Raw genomic sequence first — 22,610 nt, 5'->3', positions numbered from 1 at the left:
TTTACATTAGCCCTGATGGGACTCAGAGAAACAGGGAATAAGAGGAATACCTAAGCCCTATTCCGGACCCTCGGGAACTCCTCACTGGCCAAAGGGAGTGGGCCTTAGGGTAGACCAAGTTTACTACTGCTCCCCATTACCCCTTTTAGACTGTGAGCCCCCTTTTAGACTGTGAGCCCACTGTTGGGCAGGGACTGTATCTATATGTTGCCAATTTGTACTTCCCAAGCGCTTAATAGAGTGCTCTGCACACAGTAAGTGCTCAATAAATACGATTAATAATGATGGGGAAAAGATACAGTATTTGCAACCTCTTCCTCAGGGCTACTGGGCAAATGTCTGACTCCCACAGTGAGTCTGCGCACAGTAAGCACTCAATAAATACGATTGATTGATTTATTGAGCACTTACTGTTTGCGGAGCGTTGAACTAAGTTCTTGGAAGAGTCGGGTAGAGTTAGTAGACAGGATCCCTGCCCTCAAGGAGCTTACAGACTAGATAGTGGGAGTCCTCAGTGGTGATCTAACCTTGACAGACCCATGAAAAATAGAGTAAAAATGACCTTTCTGAGGCGAATCTGAAGCTGTGGTGCTTGGGCTCTGTCCGGTGGAGACTTCATTGAGAAGGAAAATGAGCAGCAGCACAGATGTGGCCATTTGAGAAGCAGTGTGTTCTAGTCGATAGAGGATGGCCTGGGAGTCAGAAGGACCTGGGTTCTAATCCCGGCTCCACCACTTGCTTGCTGTGTGACCTGGGCAAGTCACTTCACTTCTCTGGGCCTCAGTTACCTCATCTGGAAAATGAGGATTAAGACTTTGAGGCCCAAGTGGGACAGGGATTACCTGATTACCTGTCCAACCTGATTACCTTGTATCTACCCCAGCGCTTAGGTCAGTGCCTGACACATGGTAAGAGCTTAACAAATACCATTTAAAAAAACGAGAGTGTCCACAGTGGCAGAAGGGAAGGGAGAAAGCTCACTTTCTCCTGTCATTCCTGGCCCAACTTCAAACTCTTCCTAATAATTTGGTAGGGAGAAGATAGGAATGGGAGGGGTCTCTAGCAAATGTGTTGGAGGACCCCATTTCCAATCCTGCAGCAAGTACCTTGTTTCTAGTAACCTAAATTAATCAAACCATCAGTGGTGTTTATCAAAAGCTTACTGTGCTAAGCACTGAGAAGCAAAATGGCCTAGTGGAAAGATCACGGGCCTAGGAGACAGAGGACTTGAGTTCTAATCCTAGCTCTTCCAGTTGCCTGCTGTGTTACCTTGGGCAAGTCACATAACTTCCCTGTGCCTCAGTTCCTCATCTGTAAAATAAGGATTAAATACCTGTTCTCCCTTCTACTAAGACTGTGAGTCCCCTAGGAGACCTGATTATCTTGCATCTACACCTGCATTTATTATGGTGCTTTGCCCATAGTAAGTGCTTAATAAAAATCGCTATCATTATTTTTATTATTACTGGCAGTTGAGATAGTACGATAGAGTTAGTAGACCTGCTCTCTGCCATCAAGAATCTTAGAATCTAGGTCGGGGGAAAGAGACATTAAAATAAATTACAGGTAGGAGAGGCGAACCAGAATAATAATAAAAGTAATAATTATTCATTCAATCATATTTATTGAGTGCTTACTGTGTGCAGAGCACTGTACTAAGCGCTTGGGAAGTAATAATGGGATATGTATATAAATATACTGGGAGGGAGCGAGGATGAGTACAGGGAAGACTTTTCGGGGGGGTGGAGCATAGGATGTAGAGTAGACTGTAAGCTCCTGTGGACAGGGAATGTGTTGTACTCTCCCAAGTGCTTAGTACAGTGCTCTAGACACGGTAAGAACTCAATAAATATCATTGCTCCCAAAATCTCAATAAATCTCATGCTCCCAAACTCTGCCCAGCTTCAAGTCAGGTCATCACAATCCCCGGTGCCCCACCAACACTGCTGAACTGAACTGGGAAGGCTTGGGAGTGACAGGACAGTCAGCCCCTCTTAGGGTCAGCTGCAAGAAATCGACTCCGGGCAGCTGCAGCCCATCCTTCTCCATCCCTGAGCAGGCCAAAAAGCTGGCTGGGGCATCGTGAGAAAGTGTTCTTCAGAAGAGGGAGCTACTATGGGCGGTTGTGGCATCGCTGTGGATGTCCAATAAGAGCCTCGGTCTGAGGTTGGTGAGGCCATTTCTAAGTTTGTTCCCCACCTCCAGCACTCCCGGGGCAGAGGGAACACAGCTGGACTCCCCAGGCCAAAAGTTATCTCCTTTTACCATTCCTGGGGCTACTTCTGGGTACACTCTCCCCTCTCTGACACTGAAGGGCCTACTGTTCATCCCGAATTAGGCCATGGTGGAAGGAAGGGGCGATGGTCGGTGGCTGAGATGGCTTCTCATGGAGACAAGAATCTCCCTCTTTTGTGATCTTTGCTGAGAGTTGAGGAGTCTCTCCATTCCCAGACATGGCAATCAGATCGATAATTACAACAGGAAAATGAGGATTTTCTCCACTCGAGTGCTTCTGTCCAGAAAGCTGTTCATCAATAAGGACAGTTCATTTGGGGCTTCCTGTTTTTGGCAGTTCTTTAGGAAATAGAGGGGGTTTCCAACAAGTAAATAAAGCTGAAAAGTCAAGTGTGTGTCTGCGTGTGCATGCACTTTGCCAGCAGTCAGTTATATCATTCGCCCTGCATGTAACTTATTGTAATATCTGTAGATTGTAAGCTCCTTGTGGGCAGAGATTGTATCTACCAATTCTATTGCTTTGTACTTTCCCAAGCACTTGGTACAGTGCTCTGCGCATGGTAAGTGTTTGATAAATAATCACTGATTTATTGGCAATGCCGATCTTTTGGGCCTCCCAACCCCAGATCCCTAGGAATTTCAGGCTCTTCTTAAGCCCTGTTCCCCACACCCACCTAGAGCCTAGCTTTGCCCACCCAACCATTCTTTTTCTGAGCTGAATAAGGATAGATGGAGATTAGGAAAGGAATTTGGCATGGAGTCTGGCTAGGTGGATGGCTATTGGAGAGAGTTTGTGATGGTAGATTCATTGTGGATCCAAGGAGTGCCCACCATACCCATCCTTGGGAACCATTTTAGAAACCAGGACTCTTGTCACTGTGGGGTGGAGGTCAGGGACCAGGCAGCATAGAGAAATGCCCCTGGCAATAATAATAACTGTAATTGTGGTATTTCTTAAGCACTTACTACATGCCAGGCACTGTACTAAGCAATGGGGTGGATACGAGCCTGGTAGACAATATTGGAAATGACCCATTTCAACCTACAGGATCCCTTTCTATCTTCACGCTTCCTCCAGGACCAACAACCACGGTGGTTTCTTGTCCTCGGCGATATCCAGGGTCAGTCTCCCTTTCTGAACAGCTCCTCCCTCCTGCTCCCTTCCCTTTAGAATATCCCTTCCGATCCTGCCCCAGACTCACTCCACTGGCATGAAACTCAGCCCCCAAGGGCCCCCGGAGGCCCCATTCTAGGAAACACCATTTGATCCTGCAGGAGATGCTCGAAACGGAAACCCGACAAATGAAACGGAAACCCGACACCCATTTGTCGGGCCGGGTGCCACACACCTTCAGAATTCCCCCGGGGCTCCTTGCACACCTGCCAGGCCCAACCCTCTGTGAACTGCTCACCTGCCAGCTCCAGCCTCATCTGACTTAATCCAGGCCGTTGGAATCTCATAGTAGGCAAGGATCCCTCTGGTTCACTCTGAATCGAGTATGCTCAGAGAGGCACTCTTGAAAGGTTTTGGATTTTGATGAGGAAGATACAAACCCCTACAGCCCCCTGGGCATTAGGGGATGGGTAAAGTCGAGAGCAAGAGGAAGTGAACCTGTTTCTGGGCCTGATTTGGGCCTGAAAGTCTGTCAGGAGGCAACAGGCCCCGTAGAGGTGGCTCTGTCCGGACCGAGGCCTTGATCATCTTTTGTGCTAAGTCACGCCGTGGTAACTGACTCTCAGACTCCGGCTCCTCTTGGTCTCCGAGGTACCCCTGGGACCTGCCTGCTCCCCATCCAGAGGGCTTGCCCCCGGACTCTTGGACCACGCTCAGTTCACTGGCGTGCATTCCTCCTTGGGGAGAAAAGCTGGTTGCATTCCCAGTCACCGGCCCCCTCAACTTCCTCTACTGAGTGGACATTGACTCCACTGCCGCCCCCGCCCCCCCGCTTCTCCTCCTCCTTTCCTCCTTCCCCTCCTTCTCACCCTCCTTTTATTATCTGTTCTGTGCCCTTTTGTCTGTTGAAGGTAAAAGTGGAAAACCAGTATGACTTCCAGGACATCGCCAGCGTGGTGGCCATGGCCAAGACTTATGCCACCACAGAGACCTTTGTTGACTCCAAATATGACATTCGGATCCAGAAAATTGGCAATAACTACAAGGCCTACATGTGAGTGCCTGATCCTGACCAGGGAAGTTGGGAGAGGAACAAGGCCTGAGGGAGTGGGAGGGGAGCCCAGAACAAGCCTTCAGAGTTTCTCATTTTATCAAGCAATCGATGGTATCTGAGTGCTTACTATGTGCAGAGTGCTGTACTAAGTGCTTGCTTTTACGGAGGGGGAATTCCACCCTCTCCACTCTCCTCCTGTCAAAGAACAGGTGACCCTTGTCAGTGGCTGGTGGGAATTCGCTTTCTTTTCATTGGCTTTTGCTTCTCTCCCTGTACTCTTCGACTGCCCCATCTGCCCACCTACCCTATTTCTATCCAAATCACTCCAAGTACCCTGGCCATTCCCAGAGGACAAATCTGCCTATTCCTTTACCAGCTCAACTCCCACTGGAGGGGAGGAGGAAAACCCAACTTCCATTACCTAGCCTCGCCTTTCCCCTGACCTTCCTTTCACCTCAATCCTTTCTCCTCTTTCCTCCTCGCCTCTCAAAATCTTGTCGAAAGAAAATGGTTTTTAATCTGGAAACTCGGAGATTTCCACAGATGCAATGTTTGCTGGGATATGGGCATGACTTTGGTGGGTGAATTGAGCAGCTATTACTGGGCTTTGAGAACTGTGTTTGGGGCATTGCAGAGGAAAAAAATCACCAGAATCCTCAAGGACCTTACAGGCTAATAGAAAAAACAGGACCAACACAAATGGGAAGATGAATCTAAAGTACGAACACCCTTAAATCGGGAAGTTGGATCCATGAGGGGAAAGGGTAGCTGGAATGTCGATAATCTGGGTGTTTTTTACTGAGTCACAAACTCCAATGACCTCACCCACCCTCACTCCAGTTGGGGAACACCTCAGATGAGGAGGGAACCTGGAGCAGTGTTTTTTCCCCCTTTGGCACTTGCCACCCAAGGTATTTGTGAAGCATTTACTATGTGCCAGGCACTGTTCTAAGTGCTGGTGTAGATACAAGATAATTATGTCCCACATGGGGCTCAGTCTTAATCCTCATTTTACAGATGAGGTAACTGAGGCACAGAGAAGTGCAGTGACTTGGAGATTTGCAGCTGTCTTCCCCTCTTAAATTCATTCATTAATTCAGTTGTATTTATTGAGCACTTACTGTGTGCAGAGCACTGTACTAAGCGCTTGGGAGAGTACAATACAATAATAAAAAGACACATTCCCTGCCCACAGCGAGCTTGATACTCATTGCCCAAGTGGGTCATTAGCCTGTCAGAAAAAGGTGAAAAAGGGAGTGGGACTGGACGAACACTGCTTCCAGGCCAAGGATCAGTCAAGGAGACCAAACTAATTAATCGTTCAACTGGGAAAACAGCATTGAAAGGTGCCATTTCCGCCCCACATCTGTTCCCAGGCTGGAGCATAAAAATCTGGCCCAGTGTTAGCCCCAGTGTGTGTGGCAGCCAAAAGGTCGCTCTGCAGCCATTTGAACTTCATTTCCCATTACCCTTTTCATCTGGGTTCACCTGCTTTGGCCCCCCGATCACTGTTTCCAATTCCATTTTAATTGAAACAATGTAGCACCTTACAAGGGAGAGGTGAAGTAATCAGGGAACGAGGGAAAGGGAGAGAGGTTGTCCCTCTCAGCATTCATTTTCCGATGAACTCCATCCCCGCTTCAATCCCTTGCTAAACTATCACTTCCCACTCCCTTTCTTCCCCTTCCTTGGGTTTCCCATCTGCCCTCATGACTTTCAGCCTCTGTTTCCTCCTTCCATTCCCCCTCTCTTCCCCGGTGAGGGTCTACTTCTACCTCACCCTGTCTGTACCAAGTCATTTAGACTCACTGCGCGTACCACATCGTCTATAAAAAGAGCCTTGCTCTGGGCTCTGCCTGGTCCTATCCAGGGAAAGAGAGCTCAAGAGCCTTTGAAGAAAGGAGTCAATAGAGTACCCAAACCCTTTAGTGGATCATTGGTAGAAAGAGATCTACACAGGGGAAGTTTGTTCTTCTCATTGAAAGGTAGAAACTGCCTTTCAACTCCTTCCCCGTTTCTGATGGCTGTGTGATGAAAAACTGCAAAAGAGCCCTTCTTTCTTTTCATTTGGATGTTGCCTCCATTTCCTACTCCCCCTCCTTCAAGAACACAGCTGACCACTTCTTGCTCTCGGGAGTGAAGCGGGTAGGGGTCAGGGGTTGGGACGTCCATTTAATGGACTGTATGTTTGCTCCCACACAGGAGGACATCCATTTCTGGGAACTGGAAGGCCAACACAGGCTCTGCTATGCTGGAGCAAGTGGCCATGACTGAGAGGTAAGTGAGGAGAAAGCTTGTAAGCTGGAGACCAAGATCAGGAAGAGCCGGGCAAGAAGCGGTTCAAAGCCGGTCTGGTTTTCGTTTTGAGTGGTACAGGGTGAAGCTGGCTGGCCTAGGCCACAGTTGCCCCGGCTAGCCTACTCCTGGTCATGTTGGTCCGGCTGATGCAGGGAAGAGACAGCTGGCAAAACCTGTGGCTCCTGAACCTGTTGGGCCTGGCTCAGGCTGGTACAAAACTCACGTCTGACCCCGCTTGGCACTCAGATGCCACAGGCTAGCCAGGCCAGGCAGAGAGCACACTGGTCCTAATAATGATGGTATTTGCTGTTTTGTTTGTTTGTTTTATGGTATTCGTTAAGCGCTTGCTATGTGTCAAGCACTGTTCTAAACACTGGAGATTATACAAGTTAATCAGGTTGGGCCCAGTTCCTGTCCCACAGGGGGTTCACAGTCTAAGTCTACATATCTATTCTATTTATTTTATTTTGTTAGCATGTTTGGTTTTGTTCTCTGTCTCCCCCTTTTAGACTGTGAGCCCACTGTTGGGTAGGGACTGTCTCTATATGTTGCCAATTTGTACTTCCCAAGCACTTAGTACAGTGCTCTGCACATAGTAAGCGCTCAATAAATATGATTGATGATGACGATGATGATGATAAGTGGGAGGGAGAACAGGTATTGAATCCCCGTTTTGCAGTTGAGGAAACAGGCAGAGAGGAAGTGAAGTGACTCACCCCAGGTCACACAGCAGGCAAGTGGTGGAGCCGTGATTAGAACCCATATGCTCAGGCTCCCAGGCTTGTGCTTGATCCTGTAGGCCACTGGCAATTATAGTTGTCTGTGGAGAGATTGGTTGCGGAAGGCACTCGTTCCTTACGGACTTATGTGAGACTAAAATATGCCATTCCCCCCAAAGCTCCCCATCCAGCCAGCCACACTCACATTGGTGGATGCAATATCACTGTGGGCGGCTTCCAACCCGACAACTCTACTACTACAATCATTTTCAAAGGGCATGCAGCTAGGGCAGTTCTGTTTTTCATCTACAGTAAAAATTCAAGGACAAGATTCAGGATTAGAAGAAAATTTATAAGATAGCGTAGGAGGGGAAGGAGACCGTTTTAAATGTCATCCAAGGGGGCTCCTATTGTCTCCCAGGTACGCCTTCTTTCCAAGACGCCGCATGCTCTTTGTGGTTCTTATGTAGGCTAAGGCATTCATTCCACTTCAAGTTCAGTTCCCAGTCCTCCAGGCACTTCTATTTATGATTCTTTTAGAGTACGTGAGTATGGAACAGCTTGGCTAGTGGAAAACATGCAAGCCTGGGAGTCTGGAGATTGTGAGTTCTACTCCCGCCTGTGGCACTTGCCTGCTGTGTGACCTTGGGCAAGTCATTTAACTGGTGAGGGATATGATTGGATTGCCCTCTGCAAATGAAGATGCTGGACGTGGCAGGTAGAAGAGGAGAAGCTCTGCCTTTGCTGGAGAGCAGCTGGGAGACGTAGCCTGTTGGAATGACGTGCGTGTGGACTCAGTGCGTAAATTCATATAAACGTGTTTGCCATCTGTCTACTGTCAGGAATGATGGAGTAGCTGTGATCCCCCTCAACAAGGATGCCAAAAGGGCTATAAATTCAAGGATAGGCTCCCCCTTTGCCCCAAGCTACTGTTCTTCGTGGAACCCCCTAGAGCCCCTTTGTTTTACCCATCCTCCACCCTTCCAAAGAGCCCAGGCTACGGTACCACAGACAACCTGCTTGCTCCCAGCCTAATCCCTAGGATAAGCGGTGCATTTCTGGTGTCATCCTCCTCTTCAGAGACCTGGGAACGGGCCTGGGAACGGGCTTATTCAGAGGAGTGGAATTCACTTTCGCTTTAAAGTTACATAACCTCCAGATGCCCATCACAGGAAGAGAGAGTCCCATCCACACAATGCAGTTTCCCTGGGCCAGATTCCTTGCTGGGAGGATTTCCTGTTCTACTCCCCACTCCTCTCAGAGGCGACCACCGTAGGGATCACAACCTCAAGACAAACGCCTGCTGTTAGTCAATCAGTGCTGGGGTTAGAGGTCATTGACCGTCTAGCTCAAGGGATAGAGAGAAAGCAGGTTCGCTCCCAAACTGATCAGGGTGAGCTCTGGTCTGCCCAAAATGAGAGGGGAGATGGAGGTGTGGAGGTAGCCCAGTAATCCTGGTTCCTGGATCCCCCCAACTTCTGCTCTGCCTCCAGGAGTAAAGGCCAGGAAGCCAGGAGATGGGGGATTGACCAGGAGATGGTTTCCTCCCTCCCCTGCCACCTCCCTCGCAGGATTCCCGGTCCCATCTCCATGCCCCCCTGTCTCTCTCCCCCTCGTCCCCCTCTCCATCCCCCCCATCTTAACTCCTTCCCTTCCCCACTGCACCTGTATATATGTATATATGTTTGTGCTTATTTGTTACTCTATTTTACTTGTACATATCTATTCTATTTATTTTATTTTGTTAGTATGTTTGGTTTTGTTCTCTGTCTCTCCCTTTTAGACTGTGAGCCCACTGTTGGGTAGGGACTGTCTCTATATGTTGCCAACTTGGACTTCCCAAGTGCTTAGTACAGTGCTCTGCACACAGTAAGCGCTCAATAAATACGATTGATGATGATGATGATGAGTGGACGCGGGGGCAGGGGGAGCATAAGACCTGGTCAGACCCACCTCCCGGAACTCCCAATTCTGGAGGGGGAGATTGGATCAAAAGGGCCTGATGCCCAGCCCTGGTCATTTCCCTCCAACCATCCCCCTCCACCTCACCCCACGATTCTTCCAGTTTCTGGGACCCTTCACCAACCCCCTCTACAGCTAGATGCTGAATCCTGAGGGTATAGGGGTATGGTTGAGGATTAGCCCAGAAGGTCAGGGGATCACCAGTCCCCACTGCAACCAGATTCCATTCCCTTTCTATTATTCAACCAGCATTCAGCCCTATTTAACCCCTCCTTTTGCCCCTCCTCAGCCATCCCCTGGCCTCTTGATTAGGTTCGTGTGATGATGATGATGATGATGACATTTATAAAGTGCTTATTATGTGCAAAGCACAGTTCTAAGCGCTGGGGAGGTTACAAGGTGATCGGATTGTCCCACCGGGGGCTCACAGTCTTAATCCCCAGATGAGGTAACTGAGGACCAGAGAAGTTAAGTGACTTGCCCAAAGTCACACAGCTGACAATTGGCAGAGCCAGGATTTGAACCTCTGACTCCAAAGCCCGTGCTGTTTCCACTGAACCATGCTGCTTCTCATAAGTGTGGCAGGTTGGAGGAACCAAGAGTAGGTGAGCTAGAGTAGGAAGAGAGGAAGAGGTTAGGTATCCTTGTCCTACCCTGCTGCCCTTTGCTGTGAGAGAGGAAGCTCACCCCCCACCATAATAATCACAATAATCACAATAATAGTATCTGTTAAGCCCTTATTATGAGCCACCCATGGTAGTAAGCACTGGAGTGAGGACACAGCCCCAGTCCCATCATCATCATCCCCTAGACAATCTTCCAGACTGTGAGCCCGTTGTTGGGTAGGGACCGTCTCTATATGTTGCCGACTTGTACTTCCCAAGCACTTAGTACAGTGCTCTGCACACAGTAAGTGCTCAATAAATATGATTGAATGAATGAATCTCCAAATTCAGCCTCAGACACCCCTGCTCTTTACTCAGCCTCAAAGGTTGAGCCCAGCCATTTGGGAAATCAATGATCTAAACCTGATGTAATTGCCAACAAACCCTGAGCAGATCACAATCTCCCTGTGACTCAGTTCCCTGCATGCCGGGCATGGAACAACCAACCCAGCTAGCTTTGTGAATTAGATTCTTAGGAGGTCATTTAGCTCATTCTATTACTTCAGCCCTTGGTTAGAATTCCCCCTCTCTTCCACTCCACCTTCTTGCTTCGCCTCCACTCCCATGTTATCACACCTCTCACCTGTGGAAGTTGGGGTGGTGGGGGGGTGGGTGAGCTCACCTGGTCCATCAGCTGAGGTCCGGCCATTTCCAGGACAGAGGAAGGACCAAGAGGAGTTTAGGAGAGAAGGAGACACAGTTAATAAGAGGAGGTCAGGAGAGAAGGACACAGTTATACACAGTAAGCACTCAGTAAATGTGATTGATTGACAGAAGAAGAGGGCCCCCTCACCCCTCGACTGGAGACTGTAAACTCGTTGTGGGCAGGAAATGTGTCTGTTATATTGTTGTATTCTCCCAAGTGCTTAGTACAGTGCTCTGCGCAAAGGAAGTACTCAATAAATATGATTGACTGACTGCTTCTCACTCTCGTGTGTCTCTCTCTCTAGACTGTAGACTGAAAGTTCATTGTGGGCAGAAAATGTGTCTGTTATATTGTTGTATTTTCCCAAGGGCTTAGTACAGTGCTCTGCACAGAGTAAGCGCTCAATATATGCAATTGACTGACTGATTGACTCTCCCTCTCTCTCCTTCCCCCTCTTTCCCCAACCCCCAAACTGAAGTTCAGCGCTGTGACCCCTGGCTCACAGAATCAGCCTTGTGGAGTCCCCACAGGATGATCATCCAATGTCCAGTTCCCCTGAACCTCCCCTTCTGAGTTATAGTCCCTTATAGCACTTGGGTGAATACAACAATATAACAGACACATTTCCTGCCCACAACGAGTTTACAGTCTACAGTCGAGGGGTGAGGGGGCCCTCTTCTTCTGTCAATAAATCACATTGACTGAGTGCTCACTGTGTATAACAGATATAACTGTGTCTCCTTCTCTCCTGACTTCCTTTTATTAACTGTGTCTCCTTCTCTCCTGACCTCCTCTTAGTCCCTTCTGAGCTATAGTCCTACGCAAACTCTAAGACTTATAGGTCATTCCTCTCAGGTCTTCGAACACTGCTGTGGGGCAGGGACCCTGAAGACCAAATCTATCAGTGGTGTTTTCTGAGCACCTACGGTGTGCAGAACATTGTATTAAGCACTTGGAAGAGGAGGCTCCAATACAATTGGTAGACAAATACAATCCCCCTTCCTCAAGAACCACCAATGGTGGCCCATCCACCTCCATGTCAAACAGAAACTCCTTGGTGTCGGCTTTAAAGCACTCAATGAGTTCTCCCTCTCCTACCTTACCTCTCTGACTCCCTGCTCCAATTTAGCACTCTTACTTTGCTCCTCTGATGCCAACCTACTCACTACGTCGTTCTTGTCTGTCTCACCACCGACCCTTTGTCCACGTCCTCCCTCTGACCTGGAAAGCCCTACCTCTTCATATTTGACAGTCGGCCACTCTCCCCACCTTTGAAGCTCTACTACGATCCCGTCTCCTCTTAGAGGCCTTCCCCGACTAAGGCTTCGTTTCCCCTACTCCCTACTTCCCTGTCCCTCCCCTCTCTGCGTCGACTGGGAAACCAAGCTGGCCCTGTCCCATGGCGATCCTCAGAGAGTCAACTCTGGCCTCTGATCCTGTCTCCTTTGGTGTCTTCAGGTACCGACTGTGGGTGGACACCTGCGCAGAAATGTTTGGTGGCTTGGACATCTGTGCTGTCAAAGCAGTCCACAGCAAGGACGGGAAGGATTACATCATTGAGGTGAGAGTCCATCATCAATCGTATTTATTGAGCGCTTGCTATGTGCAGAGCACTGTACTAAGCGCTTACCTACCAATGCAAAGGCAAGGAGGCCTTCAGAGGCAGTGTGGCCTTGTGGCCAGTCTGTGCCTCTTTGTGCCTCAGTCTGCTCACTGTGCCTCGGTTTCCTCATCGATAAAATGGGGATAAAATACTCATTTTCCTTGATAGACTGGGTGCTCCATGTGGGACAGGGACTGTGTCCAGTTTGATTATCTTGTACCTACCCCAGAACTTAGCACATTGTTGTTTTTTTAATGGTATTTGTTAAGTGCTTCCTATGTGCCAGACACTGTAGTAGAAATAAGCGAATCAGGTTGGACCTGGTCCTTGTCCCACAAGGGGCTCGCAGTCTTGCTCCCCATTTTACAGATGAGATAACTGAGGCCCAGAGAAGTTAAGTGACTTGCTCAGAGTCATAGAGCAGACAAATGGAGGAGCTGGATTAGAACCTCCAGTGCCAAGCTCTGGGGAGGATACAAGGTGATCGGGTTGTCCCATGTGGGGCTCACAATCTTAATCCCCATTTTACAGATGAGGTCCCCGAGGCCCAGAGAAGTTAAGTGACTTGCCCAAAGTCACACAGCTGACTATTGGCGGAGTCGGGATTTGAACCCATGACCTCTGACTCCAAAGCCCATGCTCTTTCCACTGAGCCAGGCTGCTTCTCACTAGGCACCTAGTTCTACCCACTAGGGACTCTGCTTCCAGCACTTAGAACGGTGCTTTGCACATAGTAAGTGCTTAACAAATACTATTATTATTATTATTATTATTATTATTATTATTATTATTATTATTATTATAAGCAGGTAATGAGTACCACTATTATTATTGATAAGCCTGCCTCCGGAGTGCACAGCTGCATATCCACAGGCACGCGTTCAGGTCAAGAGATGTATAAATTTCAGCTCATTAATTCTTTCAGGTTCTACTTTGCAAATCACCAGGCTGGGAAGGAGATCTGGGTGAGCTAGTTGCTTTGTCTCTGGTCTCCATTTCCTTATCTGTAAAATGGGACTAATAATACTTGAAAGCAGTATACAGTAAGGGGCTTTGAGTTCCTTGAAGCAGAAAGTAAATCTACAAATACCAGATTTTCTCAGGAACAAACACCAGTGACAGGATTCAGGGCCCAGATGAACTCTTTGTCATAGACCCATATTCTAAAATGCAGGCATTCCAACTACATCTTTCTCCCTCCCCCCGCCGCCTCCTCCTCCTCCCTGCTCCTCACCCAATCCAGCATACACATTGTACACTCATTTCCCTTATTCCAGTCAAATTCACATTCTCCTTCAGACTCATGCCTAAAAACAACGCAACCTCAAAAAATTGAAATGGTCGCACCCTCGTCATCTGCTGGTTGGGGTTTTTTTCCCCAGATTCCTGAATAACAACCTTTCTGCAGGGAAAGAGGACTGTAGGGGTGAGATGGGAGAGGAAGTCACTGGCGAGTGACCTCTGGGGAGAGGCCGAGACACAGGCATAAGCAAGAACCAGCTTTGTTCTTTCTCAGCCTCTTCTTTCACAGCCACTCGCTTCAAAAGGGAAGAGGAGGGCATTTTCTGGACTTTGGAAGGTTCCGGGCTTCTGATGTCATTTTTGAGGTTGCCCGAAAAATATCCAGCATGCTTATACATACACACACACAAATTAACACCCACCATCTTCCCATTTGATTCAGTTATCATTGTTTTCATCAGTAAACACTGAGCAAGCATCATCCTAGAGACCAGAGAGCACTGTCAGAAGGGCAGGCTCTCAGGGAGGGATGGCCCCACCAGTGGTTGAGCACATGGTTAGCTCTGCTTTGCTCTGAGCTGAGAGAGCAGCTCGCTTTTCAGAACAAGGCACACAAGCCATGGAGAGCCGACTGGAAAGACACTTCCCACAGGGAAGAAGTCCAGAGCTGGTATTCCCAACCAGATCCAGGATGTGCTTTATCAAAGTGTTTTTTTCCCATTAGAGAGAGGGCCCAAAATAAGAAAGTTTTAGGAACGCAGTTGGGGCAGGGAATAAGGGTGTGGGGGTCATGACCCCGCCACCCGTTCTAGATGACTTCCTAGCAAATCCTCATCTGATGAGGTGACGAGCATCCCCTTTTCATCCATTCAGTCGTATTTATTGAGCGCTTACTGTGTGCCGGGCGCCCTTCTCTGCTTTGGGTAGGTAAACCATTTGTGATTCCCTTCATGTCCTCCAGTGGCCCTTTGGGGCTCATATTGAGGCTCGGTGGTTTGGATTTCCATCTAGAAGGTGACGAGCATCCCCTTTTCATTCATTCAGTCGCATTTATTGAGCGCTTACTGTGTGCCGGGCGCCCTTCTCTGCTTTGGGTGGGTAAACCATTTGTGATTCCCTTCATGTCCTCCAGTGGCCCTTTGGGGCTCATATTGAGGCTCGGTGGTTTGGATTTCCATCTAGAAGGTGACGAGCATCCCCTTTTCATTCATTCAGTCGCATTTATTGAGCGCTTACTGTGTGCCGGGCGCCCTTCTCTGCTTTGGGTAGGTAAACCATTTGTGATTCCCTTCATGTTCTCCAGCGGCCCTTTGGGGCTCATATTGAGACTCGATGGATTGGATTTCCATTTAGAGGCGGATTGTGGTGGGGCAGAGGAAGAGAGTCGATTTGGCCACGTTCTCATTTCGGTTGGAATGGTGTGGACCATTCCAGGAGACCCGATAATTAGACCAGGCCATTTGGGGGCCACCCATTCAGGTGAAGAGGTGAAGACTTCCAGCAGAAGGTGGGATTGGAGAGGGGTTTTGAGGGAGGGGAGGGAGGATGCCTACAGGAGGGAATTTTGGTCAGGGCTGATGGGAAAACAGAAGGAAAGGTAGGATCCGGAGATCAAGGCTAGCCCAAAGGTGTGGATCGGTCAGTCAATCGTATTTATTGAGCACTTAATGTGTGCAGAGCATTCACTTATTCATTCAATCGTATTTATTGAGCGCTTACTGTGTGCAGAGCGCTGTACTAAGTGCTTGGGAAGTACAAGTTGGCAACATATAGAGACGGTCCCTACCCAACAACGGGCTCACAGTCTAGAAGGGGGAGACAGACAACAAAACAAAATATGTGGTCAGGTGTCAAGTCATCAGAATAAATAGAAGTAAAGCTAGATGCACATCATTGACAAAATAAATAGAATAGTAAATATGTACAAGCAAAATAGATAGAGTAATAAATCTGTACAAACATATATACAGGTGCTGTGGGAAGGGGAAGGAGGTAAATGCTTGGGAGAGGACAGTACAACAAAAAACAGACACATTCCCTGCCGACAACGAGCTTACAGTCTAGAGAGGGAGACAGACAATATAAATAAATAAATTACACATATGTACTTTAGTACTGTGGGGCTGGGTGGGGGGAATGAATAAAGGTAGCAAGTCAGGGTAATGCAGAAGGGAATGGAAGAGGAGGAAAGGAGGGCTTATCCGGGGAAGGCTCTTGGAGGAGATGGGCCTTCAGTGAGGCTTTGAAGTCGGGGAGAGTAATTTTCTGTCTGATATGAGGAGGAGAGCACTACAGGCCAGAGGCAGGATATGGGCAAGAAGTCAGGGGCAAGATATACAAGATAATAATAATAATAATAATAATAGCATTTATTAAGCGCTTACTATGTGCAAGGCACTGTTCTAAGCACTGGGGATGTTACAAGGTGATCAGGTTGCCCCACGGGGGCTCACAGTTTTAATCCCCATTTTACAGATGAGGTAACTGAGGTGCAGAGAAGTTAAGTGACTTGCCCAAAGTCACGCAGCTGACAATTGGCAGAGCCGGAATTTGAACCCACGACCTCTGACCCCAAAGCCCATGCTCTTTCCACTGAGCCACGCTGCTTCTTGAGGTCTGGGGTGTTGGAATGCTGGGTTCATTCATTCCATCGTATTTACTGAGCGCTTACTGTGTGCAGAGCACTGTACTAAGCACTTGGGAAAGTACAATACAGCAATAGAGAGAGAAAATCCCTGCTCACAGTGAGCTCACACGCATAAAATACACACAGCAATATAAACACATAAAATAACGGATATATACCTAAGTGCTGTAGGGCAGGGAGAGAGGAGAAGAGCAAGCCCGGGTGATGAAGAAGGGAGTGGGAGATGAGGAAAAGTGGGGCTTAGTCTGGGAAGGCCTCTTGGAGGAGATGGGCCTTCAGTAAGGCTTTGAAGGTGGGGAGTGTGAGTGTCTGGATTCCATTCCTACCTTATCTACTGCCTGGCAGCGTGCCCTTGGCTTCACTGGCCCTGGGCTTTGGTTTCTCCACCTGTAAAATGGGATCGGATTTGTCGCACTCAGCCAGTAACTCACCTCTGGGCTCTTAAGTCCCTCATTTGGCTCTGGTGCCCAAGCTTTGGACTTGTAGCCCAAATACCACCCTCAAGGAGGGTCTTCTATCATTTCCAAGTGACAAGGATTAATACCGAGTTACTTCTCTGGTGGACAACTCCTCAGAGTGTGGTACCCACACTCAAGTGTTTGTGACAATGCTACACTTCTCAATACAATACAAATATGACCATTATTATTGTTAAATTCCAATGGTATTTTCAACCACTGTGAAATGGTCTGGTTTATTGTATAGTACTCTCCTGAGCACTTAGTGCAGTGCTCTGCACACAGTGAGCGCTCAATGAATACAACTGACTACTCTCCCAAGCACTGAGTACAGTGCTCTGCCGAAATACAGCTAATTGATGGATTGATTACACCCCTAACTTTTCCTCAAAACTCACCTCGGCCCTCTCATTCGCGTCCGAACCCTTCTGAGACCTACTGATGTTGTTGGTCTGCACAGCTTCCTGTGCTAATGTATTCTGTGTGCTTCTCCCCCACTGTGAGAAGAAGAAACATTTCTTTTTGTCGTATTGAACTTCCCACCCTCCCGCAATGGGGTAGGGGAGGAGCCATTAATGTCTTTTGGACGGAACCCGGGGGAAGATTTTGCCGAGGTCAGAAACTCAAGAGGTTTAGGCCCCGTGATTCCGTCATTCGACGGTCCTGGGCCGTGCCGAAGAGAAGCGAAACTAGGCCGAGTGGAAAAGAACTGGCCGTCGGAGGTGAGGCCCAGCAGCTGGCCCACTGGCCGATTCGCTTGTCTCAGCTCAGGCACAGGAAGAACCCCCCATTTCTCATCTCCCCACTGACTTTCCCTGCCGAGACCTCACCCTCTCAGCCCTGTCCTCCCCCGAGATTACGGTCAGGGCGGCTGACACACTGGAAAACTATGCATGGGAGATCTCTCCCGCCCACTCAGGTTTTAGCAGCTAATGAGAAACACGTGAGCCTCCAGGCCAGCTGCGGTGACCGTGGGCTCCAGCTGGGCAGATCAGCTCTCCAGGGCCTTGTGACACAGGCTCGGGGACCGGGAGGCGGCTGGGAGAAACACCAGCACTTCCCAGAGCCTCGTGATCCCGATAGCATTGGATCCAGGTGGAGCTAAGGAACCTCCCTGCCCAGTGGTGGAACGGCAAGTCCGAAGGGAGCGAAGCCTTTAAGGGGCCACTTCTCTACATCCTGGCAATGATGTAATGTAACGTAATTGGGTGGTGATAATAGAGAAGCAGCGTGGCTCAGTGGAAAGAGCACGGGCTTTGGAGGCAGAGGTCGTGGGTTCAACTCCCGACTCCGCCACTTGTCAGCTGGCTAATAATAATAATGGCATTTATTAAGCACTTACTATGTTACTCTATCCCGGCCCACGTCATCCCCCGGGCGTGGAATGCCCTCCCTCTGCCCATCCGCCAAGCTAGCTCTCTTCCTCCCTTCAAGGCCCTCCTGAGAGCTCCCCTCCTCCAGGAGGCCTTCCCAGACTGAGCCCCTTCCTTCCTCTCCCCCTCGTCCCCTTCTCCATCCCCCCCATCTTACCTCCTTCCCTTCCCCACAGCACCTGTGTATATGTATATATGTTTGTACATATTTATTACTCTATTTTACTTGTACATATCTATTCTATTTATTTTATTTTGTTAGTATGTTTGGTTTTGTTCTCTGTCTCCCCCTTTTAGCCTGTGAGCCCACTGTTGGGTAGGGACTGTCTCTATATGTTGCCAATTTGTACTTCCCAAGCGCTTAGTACAGTGCTCTGCACACAGTAAGCACTCAATAAATACGATTGATGATGATGATGATGATGAAGTGTTACCCAAAGTCATATTTATGTACATATTTATTACTCTATTTTACTTGTACGTATCTATTCTATTTATTTTATTTTGTTAGTATGTTTGGTTTTGTTCTCTGTCTCCCCCTTTTAGACTGTGAGCCCACTGTTGGGTAGGGACTGTCTCTATATGTTGCCAATTTGTACTTCCCAAGTGCTTAGTACAGTGCTCTGCACATAGTAAGCGCTCAATAAATATGATTGATTGATTGATTGATTGATTGGCAAGCACTAAGGATGCTGAGTGGGATTCTAGAAAGAACCAAGGGCCTGAAAGTTAGGGGACCTGTGTTCTAATCCCAGTTCTAATTCCAAGCCCAAACCTGGGAAGTCAGAGGACCTGCGTTCTAATGCTTTTCTGCTGCGTGGCCTTGGGCAAGTCACCTCACTTCTCTGGGCCTCAGGTACCTCATCTGTCAAATGGGGATTAAGACTGTGAGCCCCCCGTGGGACAACCTGATCACCTTGTATCTACCCCAGCGCTTAGAACAGTGCTTTGCACATAGTAAGCACTTAATAAATGCCATCATCATTATTATCATCATTATTATTATCATCATCATTATTATTTCAGTGGTAAAAGGTGATTCAGAAGATGCTTCAGAGAAGCAGTGTGGCTCAGTGGAAAGAGCCCGGGCTTTGGAGTCAGAGGTCAGGGTTTCGTATCCCGGCTCTGCCAATTGTCAGCTGTGTGACTTTGGGCAAGCCATCATCAATCGTATTTATTGAGCGCTTAATATGTGCAGAGCACTGTACTTCACTTCACTTAAGTCACTTCACTTCTCTGGGCCTCAGTTACCTCATCTGGAAAATGGGGATTAAGACTCTGAGCCCCCCGTGGGACAACCTGATCACCTTGTATCTACCCCAGCGCTTAGAACAGTGCTTTGCACATAGTAAGTGCTTAATAAATGCCATCATTATTATTATTATCTGTAAAATGAGGATTAAACCCTATTCCTTCCTACTTAGGCTGTGAGCCCCAGGTGGAACAGAGACTGTGTCCAACCTGATTATCTTGACTCTACCCCAGAGCTTAGTACAGTGCTTGGCACACAGTAAGCACTTAACAAGTACCGTTAGAAAAAAAAAAGCTCTGCCACTGATGTGCTGGGTGACCTTGGCCAAGTCATCTAACATCTCTGTTCTTCAGTTTCCTCTTCCATAAAATAGCAGTATATTCCAGTATACAGTATTACAGTATATATACAGCACCTGTATATATGTATATATGTTTGTACATATTTGTAACTCTATTTTACTTGTACATATTTATTCTATTTATTTTATTTGGCTTATATGTTTTATTTTGTTGTCTGTCTCCCCCTTCTAGACTGTGAGCCCGCTGTTGGGTAGGGGCCGTCTCTATATGTTGCAAACTTGTTCTTCCCAAGCGCTTAGTACAGTGCTCTGCACACAGTAAGTGCTCAATAAATACGATTGAATGAATGAACAGTGAAAATGCCTATCCCTCCCTACCTCAGAGGGATGTGGTGAGGATAAAATGAGATGACTAGAAAAACTAAACACTCTTCTACCAACTTAAAGCCCTGTTATCACACGGATTTCTGAAAAGCGTTGAGGCCTCCGTCCTCATCGCTCACAAGAATGTGGCAGTGCTTCTTTTATCTTCTGAATCACCTTTTACCATTGAAATCAATCAATCCATCAATGGTTTTTATTGAACCCCTACTGTGTGCAGAGCACCGTACAAAGCACTTGGGAGAAAATACAAGAGAACATTATTGGTAGATGTGCTTTCTGCCTAGAAGGAGCTTACAGTCTAGAAGGGATTATAAGGAAAAGGAGGCTCCTCAAGGAAAAGAGGACCAGATGACTGGTGAAGAGATGACTTTGGCACCCGGCGAAGAAATTATCACCCTTTCATGATGACGGGTAAATGTCCCAGTTCATCTCATGTTGTTATACCGGCTGAGAGCTTCAGGCACAGAAGTGATGTGTAACTCAGGTGAATGTCTGCCATTCCTTCCTCAGCTCTGAGGAAGAAGATATTAAAAATCAACTCCACCTTCGAGGAAAAAAAAACGAGGAACCACTGTAGTGTCCCAGAGGCCTCCATTCTGGTAGGAATTCTAGTAGACTAGCTCCTGAGGAACATCATTATCTCAGGGGATTCAGGCAGAAATATGACACAAAGACATGATCTATCACCATCATCATCATCATCAGTGGAATTTTTTGAGTGCTCACTGTGTGCAGAGCATTGTACTGAATGCTTGGGAGAGTACCGTACAACAGAATTGGTAGACACGTTCCCTGCAACAAGCTTCCAGTCTAGGCCTGAAGTGGATCAGAGAAATACACTTTCATTAATAACAATAATTATTATTATTATGGTAGTAAACGCTTACTCCGTGCCAGGCACTGTACTACAGCAACGAGCTTCCAGAGTAGGCCTCAAGTGGATCAGAGAAACTCACTTTTGATAATAATAATAATGGTACTTGTTAAATGCTTGTGCCAAGCACTAATAAGCGCTGAGCACTGTACTAATGTCATGTGGGACAGAGACTCTGTCTGACCTAATTATTATGTATCTAACCCTGTTTTTAGTACAGTGCTTGACAGCTAGAAAGTACTTAACACCTGTCACCATTATTATTATCTTCTATCCATAGGTGAATACTTGATTCTGAGTTCTTCAAATGCCCTGGGTTACCATAGCATAGTTCAATTAGACTACTGAGAAACCCCAACTCCCAAATAAATTGGTATGCATGATCGCTTACACATTTTCAGCTATACTTGTAGACAGAGAGGGTGGTTCAAGATCAACAGGAGTATCTTCAGACACAAGCTAATCAATCAATCGTATTGAGCGCTTACTGTGTGCAGAGCACTGTACTAAGCGCTTGGGATGTACAAGTTGGCAACATATAGAGACAGTCCCTACCCAACAGTGGGCTCACAGTCTAAAAGGGGGAGACAGAGAACAAAACCAAACGTACTAACAAAATAAAATAAATAGAATAGACATGTACAAGTAAAATAAATAAACACACGTGTGCATGTGGCACAGATGGGCACACTGGGCAACCTGGATGCTACTGGCCAGCAATGACAGGCATCGTGAGCCCCCCGTGGGACAACCTGATCGTCTTGTAAACTCCCCAGCGCTTAGAACAGTGTTTTGCACATAGTAAGCGCTTAATAAATGCCATCATTATTATTATTATTATTATTATCCCCTTACTGTTTATCAGCAAGTCCAAGCTTGCTCAGCAGTTTTCTGAGCCCCATCTGTGGGCAGAGCACTCAGAGGGCCACGGGAATGAGGAGAGGTCTATAGGGTCTGCTCTCGATTCCCCTGAATGATGATGCCTTACCTGCAGCCCTTGACCTTCACAGCGGAGGCTTCATTTGGTTCGTGCAGCAAGCAGTCAAGGCTCACCGGAGCACCTGATGCTGGGGAGAGACAGGCAGAGTAAAATCCCAGCAGAGAGAGAAGTGCTCACTCAAAGGCAGGCTCCAGAGGCACCGCTTTACCCATGACAATAGGCCGTACCCTGGTTCTTCCTTAGAAGCAGCATGGCCCAGTAGAGAGAGCACAGCAATGGGAGTCAGAATCAATCAATCAATCGTATTGAAGCAGCGTGGCCCAGTGGAAAGAACACGGGCTTTGAAGTCAGAGGTCATGGGTTCCAATCCCGGCTCTGTCAGTTGTCAGCTGTGTGACTTTGGGCAAGTCACTTCACTTCTCTAGGCCTCAGTTACCTCATCTGTAAAATGGGGATTAAGACTGTGAGCCCCCCGTGGGACAACCTGATCACGTTGTGATCTCCCCAGAGCTTAGAACAGTGCTTTGCACATAGTAAGCGCTTAATAAATGCTATCATTATTTATTGAGTGCTTACTGTGTGCAGAGCACTGTACTAAGCACTTGGGAAGTCCAAGTTGGCAACATATAGAGACAGTCCCTACCCAACAGTGGGCTCACAGTCTAAAAAGGGGGAGACAGAGAACAAAACCAAACATACTAACAAAATAAAATAAATAGATATGTACAAGTTAAATAAATAAATAAATAGAGCAATAAATACGTGCAACCCTTGTGCCATATATACAGGTCAGAGGGTCCGGATTCTCCTCACGGCTCTATTCCTTACCTGCTTCACGGCCTT

At 47.6% G+C, this 22,610-nt stretch overlaps 1 protein-coding gene across 1 annotated transcript in view; it reads left to right on the top strand.

Annotated features, from left to right (window-relative positions):
- The window catches only part of SYN3 (synapsin III), a 350,093-nt gene that overhangs the window by 305,126 nt on the left and 22,357 nt on the right, over nucleotides 1-22,610 (top strand). The window contains exons 8-10 of the mRNA XM_038756250.1: nucleotides 4,261-4,403; nucleotides 6,606-6,680; nucleotides 12,152-12,254. Coding sequence (XP_038612178.1) covers nucleotides 4,261-4,403; nucleotides 6,606-6,680; nucleotides 12,152-12,254 — 321 coding nt within the window. The remainder of the gene's footprint in view (nucleotides 1-4,260; nucleotides 4,404-6,605; nucleotides 6,681-12,151; nucleotides 12,255-22,610) is intronic.

This window comes from Tachyglossus aculeatus, chromosome 14 (assembly GCF_015852505.1).
Source record: "Tachyglossus aculeatus isolate mTacAcu1 chromosome 14, mTacAcu1.pri, whole genome shotgun sequence".
Lineage (NCBI taxonomy): Eukaryota > Metazoa > Chordata > Mammalia > Monotremata > Tachyglossidae > Tachyglossus > Tachyglossus aculeatus.
The sequence above is the reverse complement of the archived record's forward strand: the minus strand, read 5'-3'. Positions and strand labels throughout refer to the sequence as shown.